We start from the raw sequence: 18,426 nt of genomic DNA on the forward strand, positions 1-18,426 counted from the left end.
GAAGTGTTTTTACTACCAATAACACTGCAGAAAGGAAAATGTCATGCCACATTCAGGTAAAGATTTCATTTAAATCTTGTACAGTATTAAAACATGAGATTTAAAAAAAATACAAGGACAACAAATATTAACATTTACATTTTTTTTTAAGCTACCATCACCGGATGATAGACTGGGCCCCCCTGAATTTGTGCCCCCTCCTCCTGTCACTATAACAGCTGCCACGCCCGAGACGGAGGACCTTCCCCGTGCCCTGCCTAACGGCACAGGTACGTACTTACCTCTATATCCCCTTACTTCTCCCCCTTTACCTATCAGCGAAGGTAAATCTGCTATGGCCCCCTCTCCCTGTCATCCACTTCCATTTCCAGCTTTGAGTTTCCGGTGAACAGTTTGGCTGAAATGCATGCTGAGTGTGCTAGCGTACAGACAGGTGTTGTGTTCTTTTGTTAAATGTGTGCTTAGCTGAATGGAAATCTCTCATGTGTCATATTTTAAAAAAAGTTGATCGCTTAACTCATTCACCCCTAAAGTCAAATTTGAATCTTACCGAATCAAGGACTGGGCAAGTCCAGTTTAGATTTGTAGGGGTGAATGAGTTCAACGACGTGAAACGAGAAACACCGAAATATTTCTAAATATATCAGTTATTGTAAAAAAAATGATTTCATAAATTTCAATTAACTTGTTGGAGCTTAGCGGGTGCCATGGGGAAAAAAATAATCTTAAGGGAATATCCTTAACTTTAGTAATGCATTTATGTGGAGAAATTTCTTCAAGATAAGGAACATATATGAAATTTTTGCAAAGCTGGGTTTATAGAACATGTTACAAGATCTGCTGAATATAAAGGAATATTTGGAATCCTTACACTTCTTATTAATAATTTGAGCATGCCTGAATTTTCAAAAAAGTCACGTTGCTAGCCAGACTTTAAACAAGTGCTTTCTGATCAAAACAGATTTCTGATGCTTTAAGCAGGAATGCACACGGTAATTTGACCTCAAAGTTGAATATTTCTTCAATTTTACATTCAGCCAATCAAAAACGCTGCTACTTTTTAGGAAGCTAAAACAAAACATTTGATTGGTTCTTGTTCCCAGTATTGTGTTTGTATTTGATTGTTTGAGTAGTTTGATTATGATTTTAGACAAGCTTGTTGCTGGTTGTTAGATTTTCTGTTGCCATGGTTTTTAGTATTGTTTGCTTGAAATGATTTTGTTGAGTGATTTTCTGCGTTGTGTTGTTGATATTGACTTTCCGTTACACGCTAATTTTGTTGTTGTGTAAAGGCTACAAACTGAGGGTTCCTCGCCAAAGGTAAGCCTTGAGTGATATGCTACAGCGTATTTGATTGGACGACTCATGTCACCTGACATTGTTTGAGATCACATGACCTATGGATGATGAAATAGTCTGATGTTTTTTTGTCCTTTAAAATTTGATTGGATGAACGATATGAAGTTACAAATAAAATTTATCTTTCAAACTTGATATTGGAGAATACTTTGTCCAGCAAACAGTTTGGCTAACAAATATACAAGATATAAGATTATTACATCATCCTTAAGGGTTGAGAGTGTCATGTACCTGTTTCTATTTATAGCCCTGAGTGACTTCCCTCCCTACGGTAGATCCATATCACTGAAATCAGTAAGCAGCCTTCACAAAATAAGAACAAAATGATTCTGGTCGCAAGTCGTGTAATAGTAAATATAACTTTCAGGGTCCTTGTTGGGAATTTATGCTAAAAAAACCAACTTTTTTAAATGTGAAGACAATTCAAAGAGTTTGTTCCGATATGAAATAACATGGTTTAAGGAACACGGTCATTATTCACCAAAATTCTCATGCCTGGTAATAAGCCCACCCATAGTTTGATAGAAATAACAGTGAACACTGTTCCATTTTACTCAAATAAGCCAACTCACTACTTCAAAGCAGTGTTTACATGTTGGACCCCTGGGCTTTTTGCAGGATAAATGTGGTACACACTCAAATCTAGCTGAACATGGTAGCTAGCTTGGCTGTGATGTCATGTGAAATGGGTCTGTCTGCGATGACTGTCCACTATCAGATTTCACTCCTTCATTGAAATCCTGTTTTATGTTTGTTTGTCTTTCAGCTAAGCAAAGTTCCCAACGTATTTACTATCGCAGAAGATCGAAGCCCTCTGCCGTAAACCCCACCTCTTTTGAATCTACTGTCTAGGTAGACCTGTCATTCATTATTAATATTGCGGCTTGGGGCTTTACTTGTTTTGGGGTTCAAAGGGCACACACACTATCATTACTCATATCATTAACATGAAAAATTAATATTTCTTCATCACATTAAAATGGTTTGTTGGTTAAGATGGTTTGTATATTTATGACTTCACGTAGGTGTCTAATTGTTGTGAATACTAATATTAAAATATTCATTCTGATTCTAAAGAACATTTTCTTTCATTTGTTAATTTTTAAATGTTCATTTCACATATTTTTGTTCAAGAAATGATATTTACTAATTTAATCTTAGACATAGTTTTTCATATTTAGTCAAGGGACTTCAGACCATTTGATTAAAAGTTCAACCAATCTGATCATGAACGAGGGGAAATAACTCTAATCAACCATAGGCTAGGGGAACTAACTCTTTCACTGCCTACTAACCCTTTGCTGATGTCAAGCCATCATATAATCTATATATAATCACTGCCCTGATATTTCAACAGTGTTTGCATTACATGTTCTCCAAGTATTTCCTTTAAAAGTAGTTATTCATTTACAGATCATGCCATAAAGATAAAAAAAAAAAATATCACAATTTGAATTAATTGAAACATTTCTTTATTATTGAAATTTCTTTCCATAATTCAAGAAAATTAGGACATGTGTATTGGCAATTAATGCACTTGATTGCTTCACATTGAAGATTTTTCAGACTGTTTTATTTTTCAAATATCATTAGATAATTGATGTGAATATGCATTATTAAATAATTAAATTATTGGCCCTGAAATGTCATCTTACCTCTGATAAAAAATAAGTCGTCATGGATTTCCATGAGACAAGTCCAAGGCTTTGAGTATAATACTGTAGGAAGGTTATATTAGATCCTGTCAGGTTAAACGTATTCACCCCAGAAATTTTATAATGAGCTATTTCAACCTTTGAATTGGAAAAGTTAAAATATGTCTTCAGTGGTGAATGAGTTAACTCCCCTGAAATATTGATCAAATGTTTAAATTTTTGGTGTAGTTACAATGTGTGTGTCTAGGACAACCATTCACCATAATAGCATTAACATGGTTAGGAATAGTGACCTGAGAAATTTGGTTGCATTTGCATTTTATTTTTCAGTCGCAAAGATCTTGTTTTAAACTAATAGTCTTTGTTTTATTCTGAGAATTATCAAAGTTCTGGCCTACAATGGTTGAAATAGATTGTTATTAATGAAAAATAAAATTCATTCTTCTCTCTTAAGATTTTAATCCATGGTGACTAAATAATAATTAATTGTAATGTCATATGAGTATTCCATAATGTACAGTCATGAATATTAAATTATGTAATCTATATGAATATGTAGATTAAGTGTGCCCTCACAGTATTTAAATAAATGACACAATTTGAATTCTTTCGTATGCATATTTAAATGACTTTTTTGATAAGTTGCCCTTCTTTTTTTCTGTGGATATAGGGATTGATTTTGCAGCATGAGTTACAAGACTTAGATATTATTCTCCCTTTTTTAACATAAAATAACAGTTTCTTGTAGCATAATGTGCATGTTATGATAATTCATGTATATAGAAATATTTAGAGTTGGTTTGCTTGTCTGAGCATTTGATATACATGTATATATGCATGGTTTTTGCAGCAGAACTATAGATATAGCTTCAGGTTCAATATAATTGAGAATATGCACTTTCTCATAATCAAACTTATTGTTAGCTCCGGATAAAGTACTGAAATTTATTTAGAATTTTGTCAAAACTACATCAAGATTTAAAAAAAAAAAATTTTTTAGTATCATAGTCATTATTTGTTAAAAGATCGGAAATATTCAAAATAGATGTTAATGAATTCTTTTGTGGCTGATACATACTAAAATGGGGAATTTATTTGATTCCTTGAGGTAAAATCTTTTTAATTGTTTACCTGTAGGAAAAACGATAAATTAAGAGGCTGATGAGACTTTCACCTGCGAAGAAGATAGCAAAAATTGTTTACCTTTCTGCTCTAACGAGGTATTTTGTGTGTTGTAGATGGCGCCCCCGTAAGCAGTAGTCCACAGAAGACCACAGAACAGGTAGTGGACCTTGACTGTGCTAACTTTCACTGTCAGACATCTGTTATTTGATTTGCCTTATATTCTACACAATATTTACCAAAGGGAGACTACCGGATTGCTTCCCTTTGCTGGATTACATCCCCTTACTGGGTTACCTAACTGTACAGTGGGATTACCGTTACATTATAAGCAAAATATGTATAAAAAATTAATAATAAGAAAAGAAAAAAACCAATTATGTTGAAAACAAACTTTGATACAAACTTGAAATTTTGACCTCTAATGAAAGTCATAGGTTGATCCAAGGGGAGGGAATCCAATAGGTTCAGAATTAGCAAAGAGTATTAATATTTTTTTCTAAAGAAATATGTCTACATTTTGTTTTAATTTTCTATTTTAAACAAGTCTTAAAAACTATTTTGATGTCTGAACTTTAAAATATGAATTGTGCCTTTCACGTTAAGGGGGAGATAACCCAATATGTGTGAGTTGTTCTGCAGACAGGGTAAGTTATGTTAAGTTAAAACAAAGGAAAAATGTTTCGTTCTTTGTTGTCTATATTGATTGTGAGATGTTGTAATAGATTTTAGCCTGATAAAATTAGATATTATGATACTTTCCATTGTAAGACCAAAAGCTTCTTTTTTTGTATTTGACGGTATATTAATTTAATCTTGAAATGTAAATATTTTTTGGGATTCAGAAATTCATGAAAGTAAATGATCATGAAAGAAACCTAGTTATGCCCTCATATTTTGGGGGAGGGCACAAAGCATTATCAATGACCGTCCCATCATTTCATTGCAACCTGTCCTGTCCCAATTCACTGTCATTGCTCAAGCTACTCCGTTTGGTAGCGGACATTGAACTCATCTAACACAAAGGTCATTTGTTATGAGAATTTCTTGAATGAGTTTATATTTCAGAGTGCCAACATTGAAATCACCATCACTATTTGTGGGAAAAATGTCAAACATGGAAACTAATTTTTTCATGGCTGTGGAGAGGGGGGATTCTTGTTGTACAGATACCTTCTAGCTTCCAACCTTGTACAGGCGTGGGTAGGGGAGAAAAGTATATGACGAGATATATTGTTATCCATAAGTTGATGTATATGATGAAAAACATTAACACAAGTTGACCCCATCATCACATGACGTAAGCTGTTTCAAAACTAAAAAAAAACCCACAATAATTTTAAAATTTGTGATAAGAAATAATGTTATGAAGACAGATGGTTGATGAATTTCATTTGTTTGTTTCATGCTGCTCAGGCATCTGTCACTCAATAGGTAGGTATGTGTACACTTAGGTAGAGAATTTTCAGTCAAATTGGTTGGTTTGGGTGGGAAATAAGTGGATATGAGAGGGCTGTGGAGTTTTAGCATCAATGCAACGTTGTGAACAAATTCAATTTAGCATTTCCCATTCTTCTATGGTGTATGTTATAAAATCTGCCACTGTTTTCCTATGGTAGAACTGGAGATATTGGAAACTGTGGATTTTAACATGCTGATAAGTTTTAGATTAAGTTGTCTACCTTTTGCATGATTATCTCCCTTTAAAGTTGATATGAAGAATTGGCAGTATGTCAATTGCACAATAAACTAAATGTATGAATGTCAGACCATCCTCATTGAGGGTTACCTACCTCATACTTCATTCCCTTGTCCATGTACTTGCATGCATACTTGCCAATCATTTAATTTAGCTTATGTGTCATAAGTTGTGTGTGTCAAAATCTAAAAAAAATGTATTTTTGAAAATATTAAATTACAAAATGTCAGAGTTCAAACTGTTGTATGAAAGGGATATATAATTTGTGCAAAATGCAGGTTGCAGTTAGTGTGATTTTGCCGATTTCAAAAGTCAAATGTTTGATATGATTGAAAAATCGTGTCTATGTTAATGTTATTGTAATTGTTCAAAAAAGTTAATTTCCAGACAAACAAGCATGGATGATAATAATGAATTGTATTGTGTTCACTGGTTATTATTTTATTTTATTTCGATGTGTGTAGAAATTAGATGTCGGTACAAGTTGTGTTTCTTGGTTTCTCAGAAGATTGGTCACTTTATAGTTATGCCTTTTTTATAATTTAAACACATGTCTGTATAAACAAAATGTTGAGGTTCATTGTTGTCCTTGTGTACTCACTAATGGTGGAAAACCATTTATGCTGTCAGGAACACTTATGGTGTTAGTTAACAATAACTTATTCACCCCTAAAGAAACATTTGAACTCTTCCAAAGTTAACTCATTAACCCCTAAAGAAACATTTGAACTCTTCCAAAATTAACTCATTAACCCCTAAAGAAACATTTGAACTCTTCCAAAGTGAACCCATTAACCCCTAAAGAAACATTTGAACTCTTCCAAAGTTAACTCATTCACCCCTAAAGAAACATTCACCCCTAAAGAAACATTTGAACTCTTCCAATTCAAAAGTTCAGTATGAAATTTCAGGAATGAATGAGTTAAGGTCCTTCAAATTAGAAACAACTGAAATATAATAAATGGTCACCTGCAGTGTTAAGATCTAAATGCCATACAGGCAATATTATTATGTTTCAGCCTACAAGTAACATTTGGCACATTTTCGAAGCCTGGACAATTTTTGCAACTCATCACTCAAATTTCACATTAAAAATATTTTCAAACTTTTATAATGCATATCATGATTTCAATATCAAGGTAACTATTATTATTGTTCTGAAATTCAGGTCAGTTTCAAGGTTTAAATTGTTTTATGTCCTTCGTGTAAATAAGACACATTTTGCTGAGAAAATTCTTTGGATATATTTAACATTGACTGAGTTTAAACGTATGTTACTATTCTGTTTGTTACGTGTGATTCCTATCTCTATTTCTATCCGGGTTGTGACATTCAAGATTACTTTATCATAGAATGGATTCTGTACGGAGTGGTTTTGTTTTCTAGTGTTTTCTTATTTTTTCAGAAATGAATTTCCACTCGATTGCTGATGGACATATTTTCGTTGTGTATTGATGACCGACTTTTGTTTATTTCAGTATTATAGGCGTGTACGACAGAACAAGAGCCAAGGCCGCCACGCATACATTAACTCTCACTCTCCACAACCCCAACCCAGTGGCGGTCACGGCCCGCCCCACAGTCGAGGTGTAGTCTCCGCCGCACGAGTAAGTGGCCACGTACCGGCACAGGTGTGTGTCTCCCGCCAGGTGGGTGGCAGCCAGCTGGCTTACATGGACTATGACGATGAGGAGGGGGAGGTGTCGATTGTATGACCCTTACCCGCTGTAGTGCCCCACCCCAGGGGACAAAACTTTGAATCCATAGTAAATGTTGGACCAGGATTGGCTTGTGTATCGTGTTCAGAATGATATTATGACAATGAGTGTGGTAGTTTAATGACGCTATGACATATTACATTTAGACTCCAAAGGTCACACTGACATGTGTGTTCTTTGGGGTCAAAGTTCATTACAGCATGTGATCTTTTTGATCAAATGACACTGTTACTTTGTAGATTGAATGGTCATATATATGACTGCATGTCCTTTTTTTTATAGGTCAAATGCAATGCATTAAAGCATTTGACCTTTTACAATAATATACAGCTTACACTGTGTCCCTTTGAAGTCAAGCCAAAGACAACAGCTGAGTTATAAGTGAAGTGTATGGAAAGTTTAATTCATGGTGCTTTAATTATCATGTGTAACATCTGAAGTGGAAAGGATATAGCACAGTGTATATGTAGGCTCAGACTGAATTACATTAGAGCTTGCTCAGAACAAAATGTAGTACCTGTAAGTTTGAAAGTACCTGTCTGGGTTATCTGTTCAGGTGAGTTAAAGTCTCAATCATCAAAATTTTTGGCCTCTTTGAATTCTCTATAATATGAAAATGAATTAATGCAGATAGGATAAACAAGATTTTTTTCCAGTATTTAAATCATTCCAGAATAATTAGAACAATCTCTGTAATATGAATAGTCAGAATCACAATGAGGAGCCAGGAAATCTGGGGCAAGCTTTTCAAAGCTTGACCAACTTAACACAATAATCTAAAATATTTGAAAAAGGATAAAATTAAAATTAAAATGTTGTGTGTAGCAATCAAAATGATCTTCTGGAGGCAAGAAACACAAATTATATGCAAATGTTCAGACTTTTCTCAAAAACAGTGTCCCCTACCTAATGAAGGTATCACCCATATTTTGATATTATCACGTATGTATTGTTTGTATCACCTACTGTTAATTAGATATTACTTACCTATCCAGGTACCCCAGTCAAATTCATATATAACAACTCTGATGTGAAATATAGAACAAACAGCTGCCAATCCACTGTGTCAGGGGTCACAGTTCAAAAGGCCATACAACTCTAGTCAATGCTGATGGCATTTATCTAAGTTTTGAATATTTTTGCATGTAAGTTTCCTTTAAACTTGACACCACCCATTAACATGTACAGAGCACTCCGGCATGGCAAGGCACCTAATAGTTATGCCATATTTCACTCAATGTAAATGAATACACAGGATATTTGCTGTTTACTGTGAGACAATTTATTCACTGCAATTTATTAAAATTTATTCCGTTTTCCCAAGTTTGCATTTGAACAGTATAACATCATATTTATTTAACTCCTGGTTTTCTTGTTGTAGTTGAACAAAAAGGATGGTTTCGTCAAAAAAGGGGGCCACGATTAAATGTTGATTAATAGGAAAAATTTGATCTGTATTGTTACGAAAAACATCTTGTTTAAGCCAGATCTTCATTCTGGTGACAAAATCTCTGGTAAACATAAAGGGTTGTTTCATCCGTAAAGAGGGCCACCAAAGTGTACATAACTTAGTAATATTTATACTGAAGACAAAATGGATCTATAAAGACAAGCTGAAATCTAACATCATTGAAGGGATGTCAATCATCCTTATGTTTATGTTCTATTATAAAAAGGATCTGGGAAATTTTGTTTTACCTTTAGGTATTTTAGATCTGAAAATTAATTATTGACATAAGTGCTGATATTTATTTCCACAGTTGTATTTACATTGTTTTTCTGTTTGCTGAACATTTTTCTTTCTTGCATTTATTTTTTATTTATCAAATTTGCAATCGTTAAGTGGATTTCAGAAATTAAACATTGTTCACTGGTCCAACCGGAGATCATTTCTGAAATTGTAATGTTTCATTATATTCATTTTACAATATTATGTACTTGATACAGCTTTTCAAATAATATGATAATGTGAGATTCCCTACCTATATAGTTCTATATGCTGAGGCCTGATGCGGAATAGAGATCTGGAAAGTTTTATTTCCAAGACAGTCATGTTAACGTCATTATGCACTCCATTATGCAATATTTAATATTTAATCAGTTCTTTAGTTATTTATAAATATTGAATGAAAAATTGTATATAGGAATTTTTATTGTATATAGTTTAGTTTTAATATAATCTGTACAATAATCATTCCATAGCTGTACATGTTACATGACCCTGTAAATCAGGGTTATTTATTGTTCTGACTGAAAAACCCTGTTTGTTTGGCCAACTTCGGATTGTCACTGACTGGGTTTAGCTAGAAAAAAAGGAGCAGTTTCATAAAAGAATGTGTTAGGAGATGTATTTTGTGAGTTATTTGTTGAAAACGTCATTGTTAGATTTCTTTCGGTAGGAAGGATTGAACTACATTTTAAATACAAAAACTATTCAAACTTTTTGCCAAAAATATTTTTCCTTTTTCTCAAAATGGACCGAGAACTATGAGATTAACGGGTAAAGGGAATATGCTACAGTTGATAGTAAATTCAAGACACCGACAGATTCTCTTATTTCCTCAAATTTTCCCTTAATGAATGACACAAATTCTACACAACTTAAAATGTAGATTCTGATTTTATCAAAGAAATTACAAATAATAAAAAGTCAGATACTTGAATTAGGATGGTGAAAATTGAAAAAGAGATTTGAGTCTTGTTGTGTATTAGTGCAGTGCATTGTAGTATAGATTGTTTGAGATCGGTTATCTCCCCTTACACCGTGTGTATAATGGGAGCTACCTCCCCTTAATCTTTGACTCATCCTTGTCGTGTTATAGCATTCAATATCGCCTCCATTTCATTGTTTCCCATTGAGCTTTGGATCTGGTATATCATTATTCTATAATGGAGAGATGTTGGTCATTTTTCTAGAGAACTGTATGGTTAGTTCCATTTTATGATTATTTCCAAATTTTGAATATTTTTGTTGAAATTCCTTCATTTTCAAACTCAATCAATTAATTGGATTTCAAGAATGCACAAAAGTGGTTGAACATCATGCTATCTTTCATTAGGTGATCTGATTCCTCAACTCTAAGATCTGACTCTGTAGGGCTCCCAAATCCTTCGGGATGGTCCGACTCGACTTTATAACCACATACGTGCCAAATAATGTGTTTAACTTATCATGACTTTAATTGTGTTTGGTGCTTTTTATTTAATTCATGTATCTTTTAGTGTAGTTGTGTCAGTGTGTTCATTATCATGAATTATCTCCCCTTGGTAATGAAATCAAATTGAAATTTCAAGTGTTATGAATCATCTGGTAGATACAGCGATGGACAGCATCCTTACCTGGGTTGTTAGTGTCTTACAGTGGTCAGCTATGCACTCTACTAAACTTCTGACCATGAGGGTTCTCTCAGGAATATTTGAAGGTCATTGTTAAATTGGAAGGTGGTTGTAGACAAAGTAGCTTGGTTCTTTTTATAGAGTCAGTGTTGTCTTGGTAATGTATTGTAAAAAGGGTCTGAATCGGTCTTAGTGTACGTCCAAGTAGCAAGGATGTCGACAATATTGTGGAAAATTCTTGGTGTTGTTATTTCTATTTTTTTTTGTTTTTTGTTTGAGAAACAACAATTATACTTTAATGTCACAATTATGTAGGATGAAACATTTCATTCACCGATGTCTAATAAATCTTTTTATATTGTTGAAAAAATATATATATCATGATAACAAGAAAGTATAGCAACAGTATAAGAAATAACACGGACCTGTTCTGTTCTTATTTACATTGTGCATTTGTTTTCTCTTCGAATTTGTTCAGAAGAAAAGTCTTGATGAATTTTATTATGTTTGCCATAAATAGAAATTCCCTGACAGCCTTTGGCACAGTGTAACCAAAAGTAGCATTCCTAGTAGCACCGACACTCGACCAATCGGCTGACACTTGTTACAGAGGTCAAAGGTCAGGTGTAATATTGTTGTCAAAAATTAAAAAATTGTGTCACTGTTTGTGATCAAATAAAATGTGATATTCAGAATGAAGTGGATGAGTTTGTTATTTCTATACTACAAAATCGGACAAAAACATGACATAGCTGAAAGCTCTTAAACACAACATGTATGTTGCATTCACATATCCTTGTTGAAGCATTTCAGGTAGCAAAAAAAAAAGTATTCCGCGATAAACAAACAAACTGACCAAACTTTAGGCAGAGCTAAAAATAAAATGGACAGTTTTAGACTTTTGTGGCAAAAAAATAACAATATATAAAGAACAATATGTCCACTAAATTAAATAACATATCATGAAATATACATCTGATAATTGACCTTAATTTTTCTATAAAAAATTAATGCAAACTAGCGATAGTCTGGCACATCTGGACCCCGAGATATGCATGTGCCGAATATTTCTTAGGTCAACCTCGTTTCAGATCAGAGCCTCTTGTTAGTGTTTTCTTCTCAGGTTAAGCTGGTTAAAACCACAGGAGCTTGACACGCTCATAATAAAATGGTGTATATATAATTATATAGTATATCAAGCTCCTGTGGTATAAATGGTTTAACCTGATAGGTGAAAGGGGCTATAGTGGACAATATATGTAGACTATAGTCTGTTTATTCAATGAAAATCAAAGGAATCATGTGGCAGCATAACGGTAAAATTGACCAGCTTTACAATTGGGGGTTATTCTCTTCTGTAACTTTCAAAGAACAGATATCAGCCTAGCAATTGGTCAGCTTTTATCATGGAGACCAATCAAATAGCTTACTGTGAGGCTTCGATTTGTTATGAAATATTCCCCTTTGTGTAGAGAAAATATGTATCGTGAGCAGAATCTTTGAATTTCGAAGACATAGATAGGTAAGAGTACCAGCTGGCAACATGTGAATGTTTAAGCAAGAACAAAAGATCAACATCATTGTTAAGACAATTTATTTTGATTTTACATCATATATACATTTGCATGCTTAAATAGGTTTATTTACAGCATGACAATGATATATTTACAAAGAGACAGCTATGCTAGGAGTAGCCTTGATCAGGCCTCGCTATATGTACATGTACAATGGCGAAGCATACTAGCTCACGGAAACGGAACTGTGCGGCATCCATGTCAACATTTTAAAACTAATGAAACATTCTATCTCACTTCTCTGTCAACAAATTATTGCGTCATCATAATCGGCAAGTAAAGTTTTAAAATTGCAGGTTTCTTATAGATTTGTTTAACTCATTCACCCCTGAAATTTCATAATGAACTATTCCAACCTTTGAATTGGAACAGTTCAAATGTGTTTCAGGGGTGAATGAGTTAATCAATTAGTGGAAATAAAACATTTTTTATCGTAGGATTTCCTTTCGGTTGATGTTGTTTTATGTACAATAATGAATCAATATATAATTGTCATGGAAACATATGGAGGTGACAACAAAATCAAAAAGCACTACATCACAAAACTGTTAGGGACTAAATAACGTGCTGGCTACCGTGTTACTACATATACGGTACGTAAACACCTCTGTCACGCACTTAAAACACTCTGTCTTACTCTCGTTTACTGGCCTAAACCCTCATGAAACTGACAATAAAACAGGACATACAGTACAGGGTCCCATACTAGTCATTTTTAATTAGAAACACAAGTAGCATTAACATTCGTCTAGTAAAATAAATATTTGATAAGTAGAAAAGAGATGGATAACTATTACTATTTGAGGAATAACATATTCAATGATAGTTTGGTGTTACTAAACCTTAGAAGATGCCCATGGGGTCTACATGACTGATCTATTTTTATCGTGATTTTATTTCTGACCCAGGAAATTTGAATCTTCCCAAAACATTGGCACTAAGTTCAGTTAAAGTAGCCTGAAAGAACAGCAGAAGTCCAAAATATTTCCACTTCTTCTGCCAACAGGTTCTGTTTTCAGTAATACAATACTGAATCTCCTTGGCCCCGAGATTTTCTATTAACCGTAAAATCCTGTGTATATGTAAATTTGGTTCACCAATACTTTATAAGTAATCTTTTAAATACTCTCCTCCCTTTTCCATATTACCGTAATGGTATGACGAGCGTATGAAATAATATATACACGTGCAGATAATTCACTAGTCACTAGTCACATTTGTTTTTTAAAACAAAGAATACACAAGTCATGAATGTTATTTACTGGCTGTAGATATATATGTTGATGGTATTAATAAAATGATGTTGGTCCCTTACAAACTAAACATTCACCACAAACATTGTCCAGGATTAGCTCACCATGATGTGTTATCTCCCTTTTCTGGTGCTGCTCATCACCGATGTAATTCAGAATTATCTCCCTTACATGATGCTTATAGTCAGATTATCTCCCTGCTATTAGGATGGAGTTACTTCCCATCCATGCTGCTTGTAAGAGTTATTTCCCTTCACTTTTATTCACTTTGTAATTTTCTCCCTTGAAATTGTTTAGTTAAGCATGAACAATCACAGTTACGCCATCCTTCATTCATGCTGATCGGCATTGGAAGAAAATACACATTGATGTACACAGAGAAATTGATATCCATTGTTTTCTTTAGTTACCGTAACCATGCACACATACTACAAGACTACCTTTGGTTTTCAGCCATTAAAACAGGTCAATTGTCACCTGAGAATTATCAAAGTACAACACTGATGCATACAGAAAGGCAGTTTTTGAGTTTTTACTGAAAAACACCTTTTTCCAGATAGCAGATGCTAGTCAGTATCAATTCTGCTTTGAGTATTTAATGACATATTCACTGGCAGTGCCCAACCGTAATATCAAAGGCACTTCGCTACAATGTTAGCACTAACCCTGTCATCAGTTAGAAATTTTACATCCATTAGAATTATTTGACCTTCACATTCACTGTGGCAACAGCTCAATCCCTGCCATCAAGCTTGCTACAGTTGAAGCCTACATTATCAAGTTGTCAGCTTCAGTTCACTCCGCATCAGGATGGTTCATCCATTGGTCACTCGTCACGTGATTTCCTTGCACAGACAGTGTAGAACGCGATCAGTCTTAAAAATGACCCCGTTTAGAGCGAGGTGATCTCTGGCCTGGACTTTGGCATACTTATTGATCCAAAGTGTGCCCGAAGGCTCCAGCTTTAAGTCGACAGCTTCTTGCTGTCGTGACATCAATGAGTATGTCGTGGACATGTCAAGGCCACTGGAGACCACCACGCGGTCAATCAGGTGACGGGCAATCAGCTGTAAAGGTAATGTTAGATTGTTACTAAAATGGTGATTATATTTTTGTCATAATCTACAAAAAGCATGATCCATTTTTTATTATAAAGTGATCAAAGTTGGTGAATACTCTTAAAACACATTTTTAAAAATTACTTATAAAATGCCTTATCAATATCGATAAATCATAATCTCTTTTATTGATCTCTAAAATTAGCATCCCTAATCCCGTATGGTTTTCTACAGGCAAGTCTATTATGCATTAATTTTGGGAATGAACACAACTTCTCACTACATGGTACAGCCAAACTACGATGTTTCAAACTTTGTAGGACCATCGGGGAAAAATTGGAAACATCTGAAACTTTGATTCACAAATTTTGAACTTCAACCACTGCACAAGACTGAATTGATTGTCAAGCGATGGAACACGAGGCAAACATATTCAGTTTAAATCTATATTTCATTGAAATAAATGAAATTAGAAAAATATGTTTCATGTGTAATATATACACTGTCGTTTGCATGTCTAGATGATAAAAATGACCTTGGGACATTTCTAGTACATTTAATAACTTAACTTCAAATTATAAGTTGTTATTGTTCTATGTTTCCCTAATGATAGGACCTTGATTGAAGTGCGAAACAGCTAAAAAATTGACTCATCAAAGTATGATTCATAAATCGAATATCATAAGTGTTATATTTGGAAAAAAATCCTGACTTTGCCGTAAGTTTGACGCATTGAGAAACTTGAATCTTAGATATTTGATTTATAGAAATATGACTGTAATTATAACATGATCAGAGAGGTACATTGGTTTGAGGAAACTATTTCTTTCCTCTACAGCTGAAACAGCTTAATTCTCTTGTTATTTTTAGATCTTGAAGAGTTTTTGGAAATTGCTTATGATAACTCCTTTTTGGACCCAACCCTGAAGGTCGAAGAGAAATACGAAAACGTTACACCAGTTGCCCTCATTACAAATTCCTCACCCGTTTAAGTTTTTCTTTGTCCTTCATATAATCCTCCCTCATGTAGGTCGGCATCCTATAAAATGCGTCGGTCGTCGGGGCTATCACAGTCAGCTGTTTGTTTGGGGTCTGTCGGAACAGATCCTCCAGCCCCGCTTTCTCTATGGAATTTGCGAAAACCCTAAAAACAATAAAAACATATAAAAACAATGAAACAAGAAGAAAGTAAAGAATTAAGGGGGTTAAAGAAAAGGTCAGTATTACAAGGTTTCTTCAAAACTTGGTCTTTGTCCAAGATGTATGTTTCTAAACATGAACAGAGCCCATAAAGGAAGGTTCAATTACATTAGAATTTCTGATGACCAATATATAATTGAAAGCTCTGTTTATTTTTGCAATTAAGAGATAAATTTAACTATATACCACAGTGATGTTTTGTTACTTGGATGGAATTGTTCCTTGTCGTTGATTATGGTACAATGTACCACATTATCCTGAAATTCATGATACCAAATGAACAGCAGGCATATTTATCAGAAGACATTTTCAACAGAGATTTCTCTTACCATGGTATTTGTATTTTGCGGAAGAACTTACTCAAGCTCCGGGTCTGACTTGATGAGGTCCAGCAGATTAAGCTCCGGAGGGATGAGCACTTTGTCTATGACGTGTATGAGCCCATTTGAGCTCTCCTTGTCACTGTCTACTATGTGGGCACTGTCTATTGTAATTCCCTACAGCACAAAATGTATGTGGTGTAAATTACAGATGCAACCAGCGATTGACCAAAACATACATTCCGATACACTTTGATTTATGCCATGAATTACATCATGATACACATTGACCTTGACCTTGAATGACATTGTTGAAAAAACATTGACATTGATCCTGAACTTACATTGTAGTACACATTGACCTTGACCCTGAACTTACATTGTAGTACACATTGACCTTGACCCTGAACTTACATTGTAGTACACATTGACCTTGACTCTGAATTTTCATTATAATACACACTGACCTTGACATTTGAATAAGTTTGTTCAAATCATCGACATTGACCCTGTCTTAGAATTGAACTTGATCTAAACATACATTGTGATAAACATTGATCTTGACTCTGAATCACATTGCGATATACAATGACCTTGACCCTGATTACATTTTGATACACATTGACCTTGATCTTGACTTACATTGTGGTACACGCCGACCTTGAGTCTGGCATCTATACCAGTCCTGAGTGTCTGTTCCCCAACCATGGAATCTGTCTTCATCCTCCCCTCTAGAGAGTGGTACTTGATCATTTGTTCCACCAACCCTGGTTGTTCTTGTAGTGCCTCCTTGTAAATGGGGGACAGAGCTGCAACAAAAGTGAGGGGAAACTATAACACTGGGTAATAAATCCTGGCTGACATCAATCTGATGCAAACTACCATATTTAACATAAATAGCACCCAGTGCACTTATATATTAGCTTAAGGGGGAAGGGGGAGATATATCAGGATAATAAAATGCGAGTTATGATAGAAAAAGCTGTGCAGCTTCAACCTTGTTATTACTGAAGGACATTGTAAACATTCTAGTGTGGCTAAAAGTTTGAGAATAATTAAGTACTTTTGATCATAGATTGGGCCTTGTTAGGTCTGTGAGGGGTCTATATAGTTTAAATTCATCTTCAGAAAAGGGGAAGGAGCGCTAGTTAGGGTGAATAAGGTAAATTGAAAGTTTTTTAAGGAATTTTTGAATTCATGAAATGTATAACCAAAATACATTTTGGTAATATCCTGTTAACTGTGTGTCTAGCAGCGTTCACAAGAAGACGGATCTCACCTTCGAAAGCTGCATCGTTAGGAGCAAACAAGGTATACTCTGGTCTACTCTGTACCCAGTCGGCCAGCCCAGACCGATGGATAAGTTCAGTCAGGCGTGTAAGGTCCAGCTCATGGGCCACTTGTACCATATCTTTTACTGCAACAAAATTATAAGGTCATGACCCCTAATGCAGCAGGGACACAATTTATACAGGTAAGCAGACTAGAACAGCTGAGACAAAATACTTTGTATGAGGAAACCACAAGAGTACCAAACTAACAGAAACTGTAGCTGGCACAACTTTAACCTAAAACCATCCTCGATACTCCAGGGGTTACGCTCACTTTCGCTTTCTGCATCCCTGGAATATGTCATGACAAAATGGAAGGCTCAGTGTGCACCACCTTGTGGATGAGACATGAAGACGAGTTTGATATCTCTTGGTCATTTAAGGGAAAATGAAGTTGTGTGTTCCTCTTCTGTAATATTTAACAAGAGGCCCATGGGCCTTAACGGTCACCTGATATATTTATACAGAGAGTTGTTTTTTGTTTTTAACATGAACAGAAATATTATTCAAAGTGACAAAAAACAATAAAACCACCTTATTCAAAATCTAGCATGCAGATTTAAGACTGAAAAGTATTTGAAACTAGCACCTCTGATTCTAAACAAGGAAAATGAAGAAATTTTATTTTAGCACACAGACTCCATTGGGCCCCACCCTACAGCCCTTGGGGGTAGGGATGGCTCAAAATTTACAAAGTATCAGACTGTCAACTTAGGGTTATAATTCCAATCAAGTTATCAACATGTAATATTCAAAGTATCATTTGCCATTATAAACCATAACAAATTTTGCCCCCCCCCC

At 34.6% G+C, this 18,426-nt stretch overlaps 2 protein-coding genes across 7 annotated transcripts in view; one reads left to right on the forward strand and one right to left on the reverse strand.

The window, feature by feature from the left end:
* The window catches only part of LOC110440314 (F-BAR and double SH3 domains protein 2-like), a 102,997-nt gene extending 91,425 nt beyond the window's left edge, over positions 1 to 11,572 (forward strand). For 2 of the 6 annotated variants that reach the window (XM_021483300.1, XM_021483301.1), the window contains 3 exons: positions 152 to 269; positions 4,253 to 4,296; positions 7,314 to 11,572. In XM_021483300.1, coding sequence (XP_021338975.1) covers positions 152 to 269; positions 4,253 to 4,296; positions 7,314 to 7,550 — 399 coding nt within the window. In that variant the 3' untranslated portion in view covers positions 7,551 to 11,572. Of the gene's footprint in view, positions 1 to 151; positions 270 to 1,292; positions 1,321 to 2,125; positions 2,212 to 4,252; positions 4,297 to 5,552; positions 5,571 to 7,313 lie in introns of all 6 variants that reach the window. The other 4 variants (XM_021483305.1, XM_021483304.1, XM_021483303.1 and 1 more) reach the window with 4 other exon arrangements.
* A 1,345-nt stretch (positions 11,573 to 12,917) lies between these two features.
* Positions 12,918 to 18,426, reverse strand: part of LOC110440383 (periostin-like) — a 30,961-nt gene continuing 25,452 nt past the window's right edge. The window contains exons 11-15 of the mRNA XM_021483441.1: positions 17,574 to 17,711; positions 16,937 to 17,103; positions 16,335 to 16,471; positions 15,759 to 15,918; positions 12,918 to 14,783 (exon numbers count right to left, since the gene is read on the reverse strand). Of these exons, the coding sequence (XP_021339116.1) occupies positions 14,550 to 14,783; positions 15,759 to 15,918; positions 16,335 to 16,471; positions 16,937 to 17,103; positions 17,574 to 17,711 (836 nt within the window). The 3' untranslated portion in view covers positions 12,918 to 14,549. The remainder of the gene's footprint in view (positions 14,784 to 15,758; positions 15,919 to 16,334; positions 16,472 to 16,936; positions 17,104 to 17,573; positions 17,712 to 18,426) is intronic.

The sequence above is a fragment of the Mizuhopecten yessoensis genome, unplaced genomic scaffold (assembly GCF_002113885.1).
Source record: "Mizuhopecten yessoensis strain PY_sf001 unplaced genomic scaffold, ASM211388v2 scaffold11179, whole genome shotgun sequence".
NCBI classification, from domain to species: domain Eukaryota; kingdom Metazoa; phylum Mollusca; class Bivalvia; order Pectinida; family Pectinidae; genus Mizuhopecten; species Mizuhopecten yessoensis.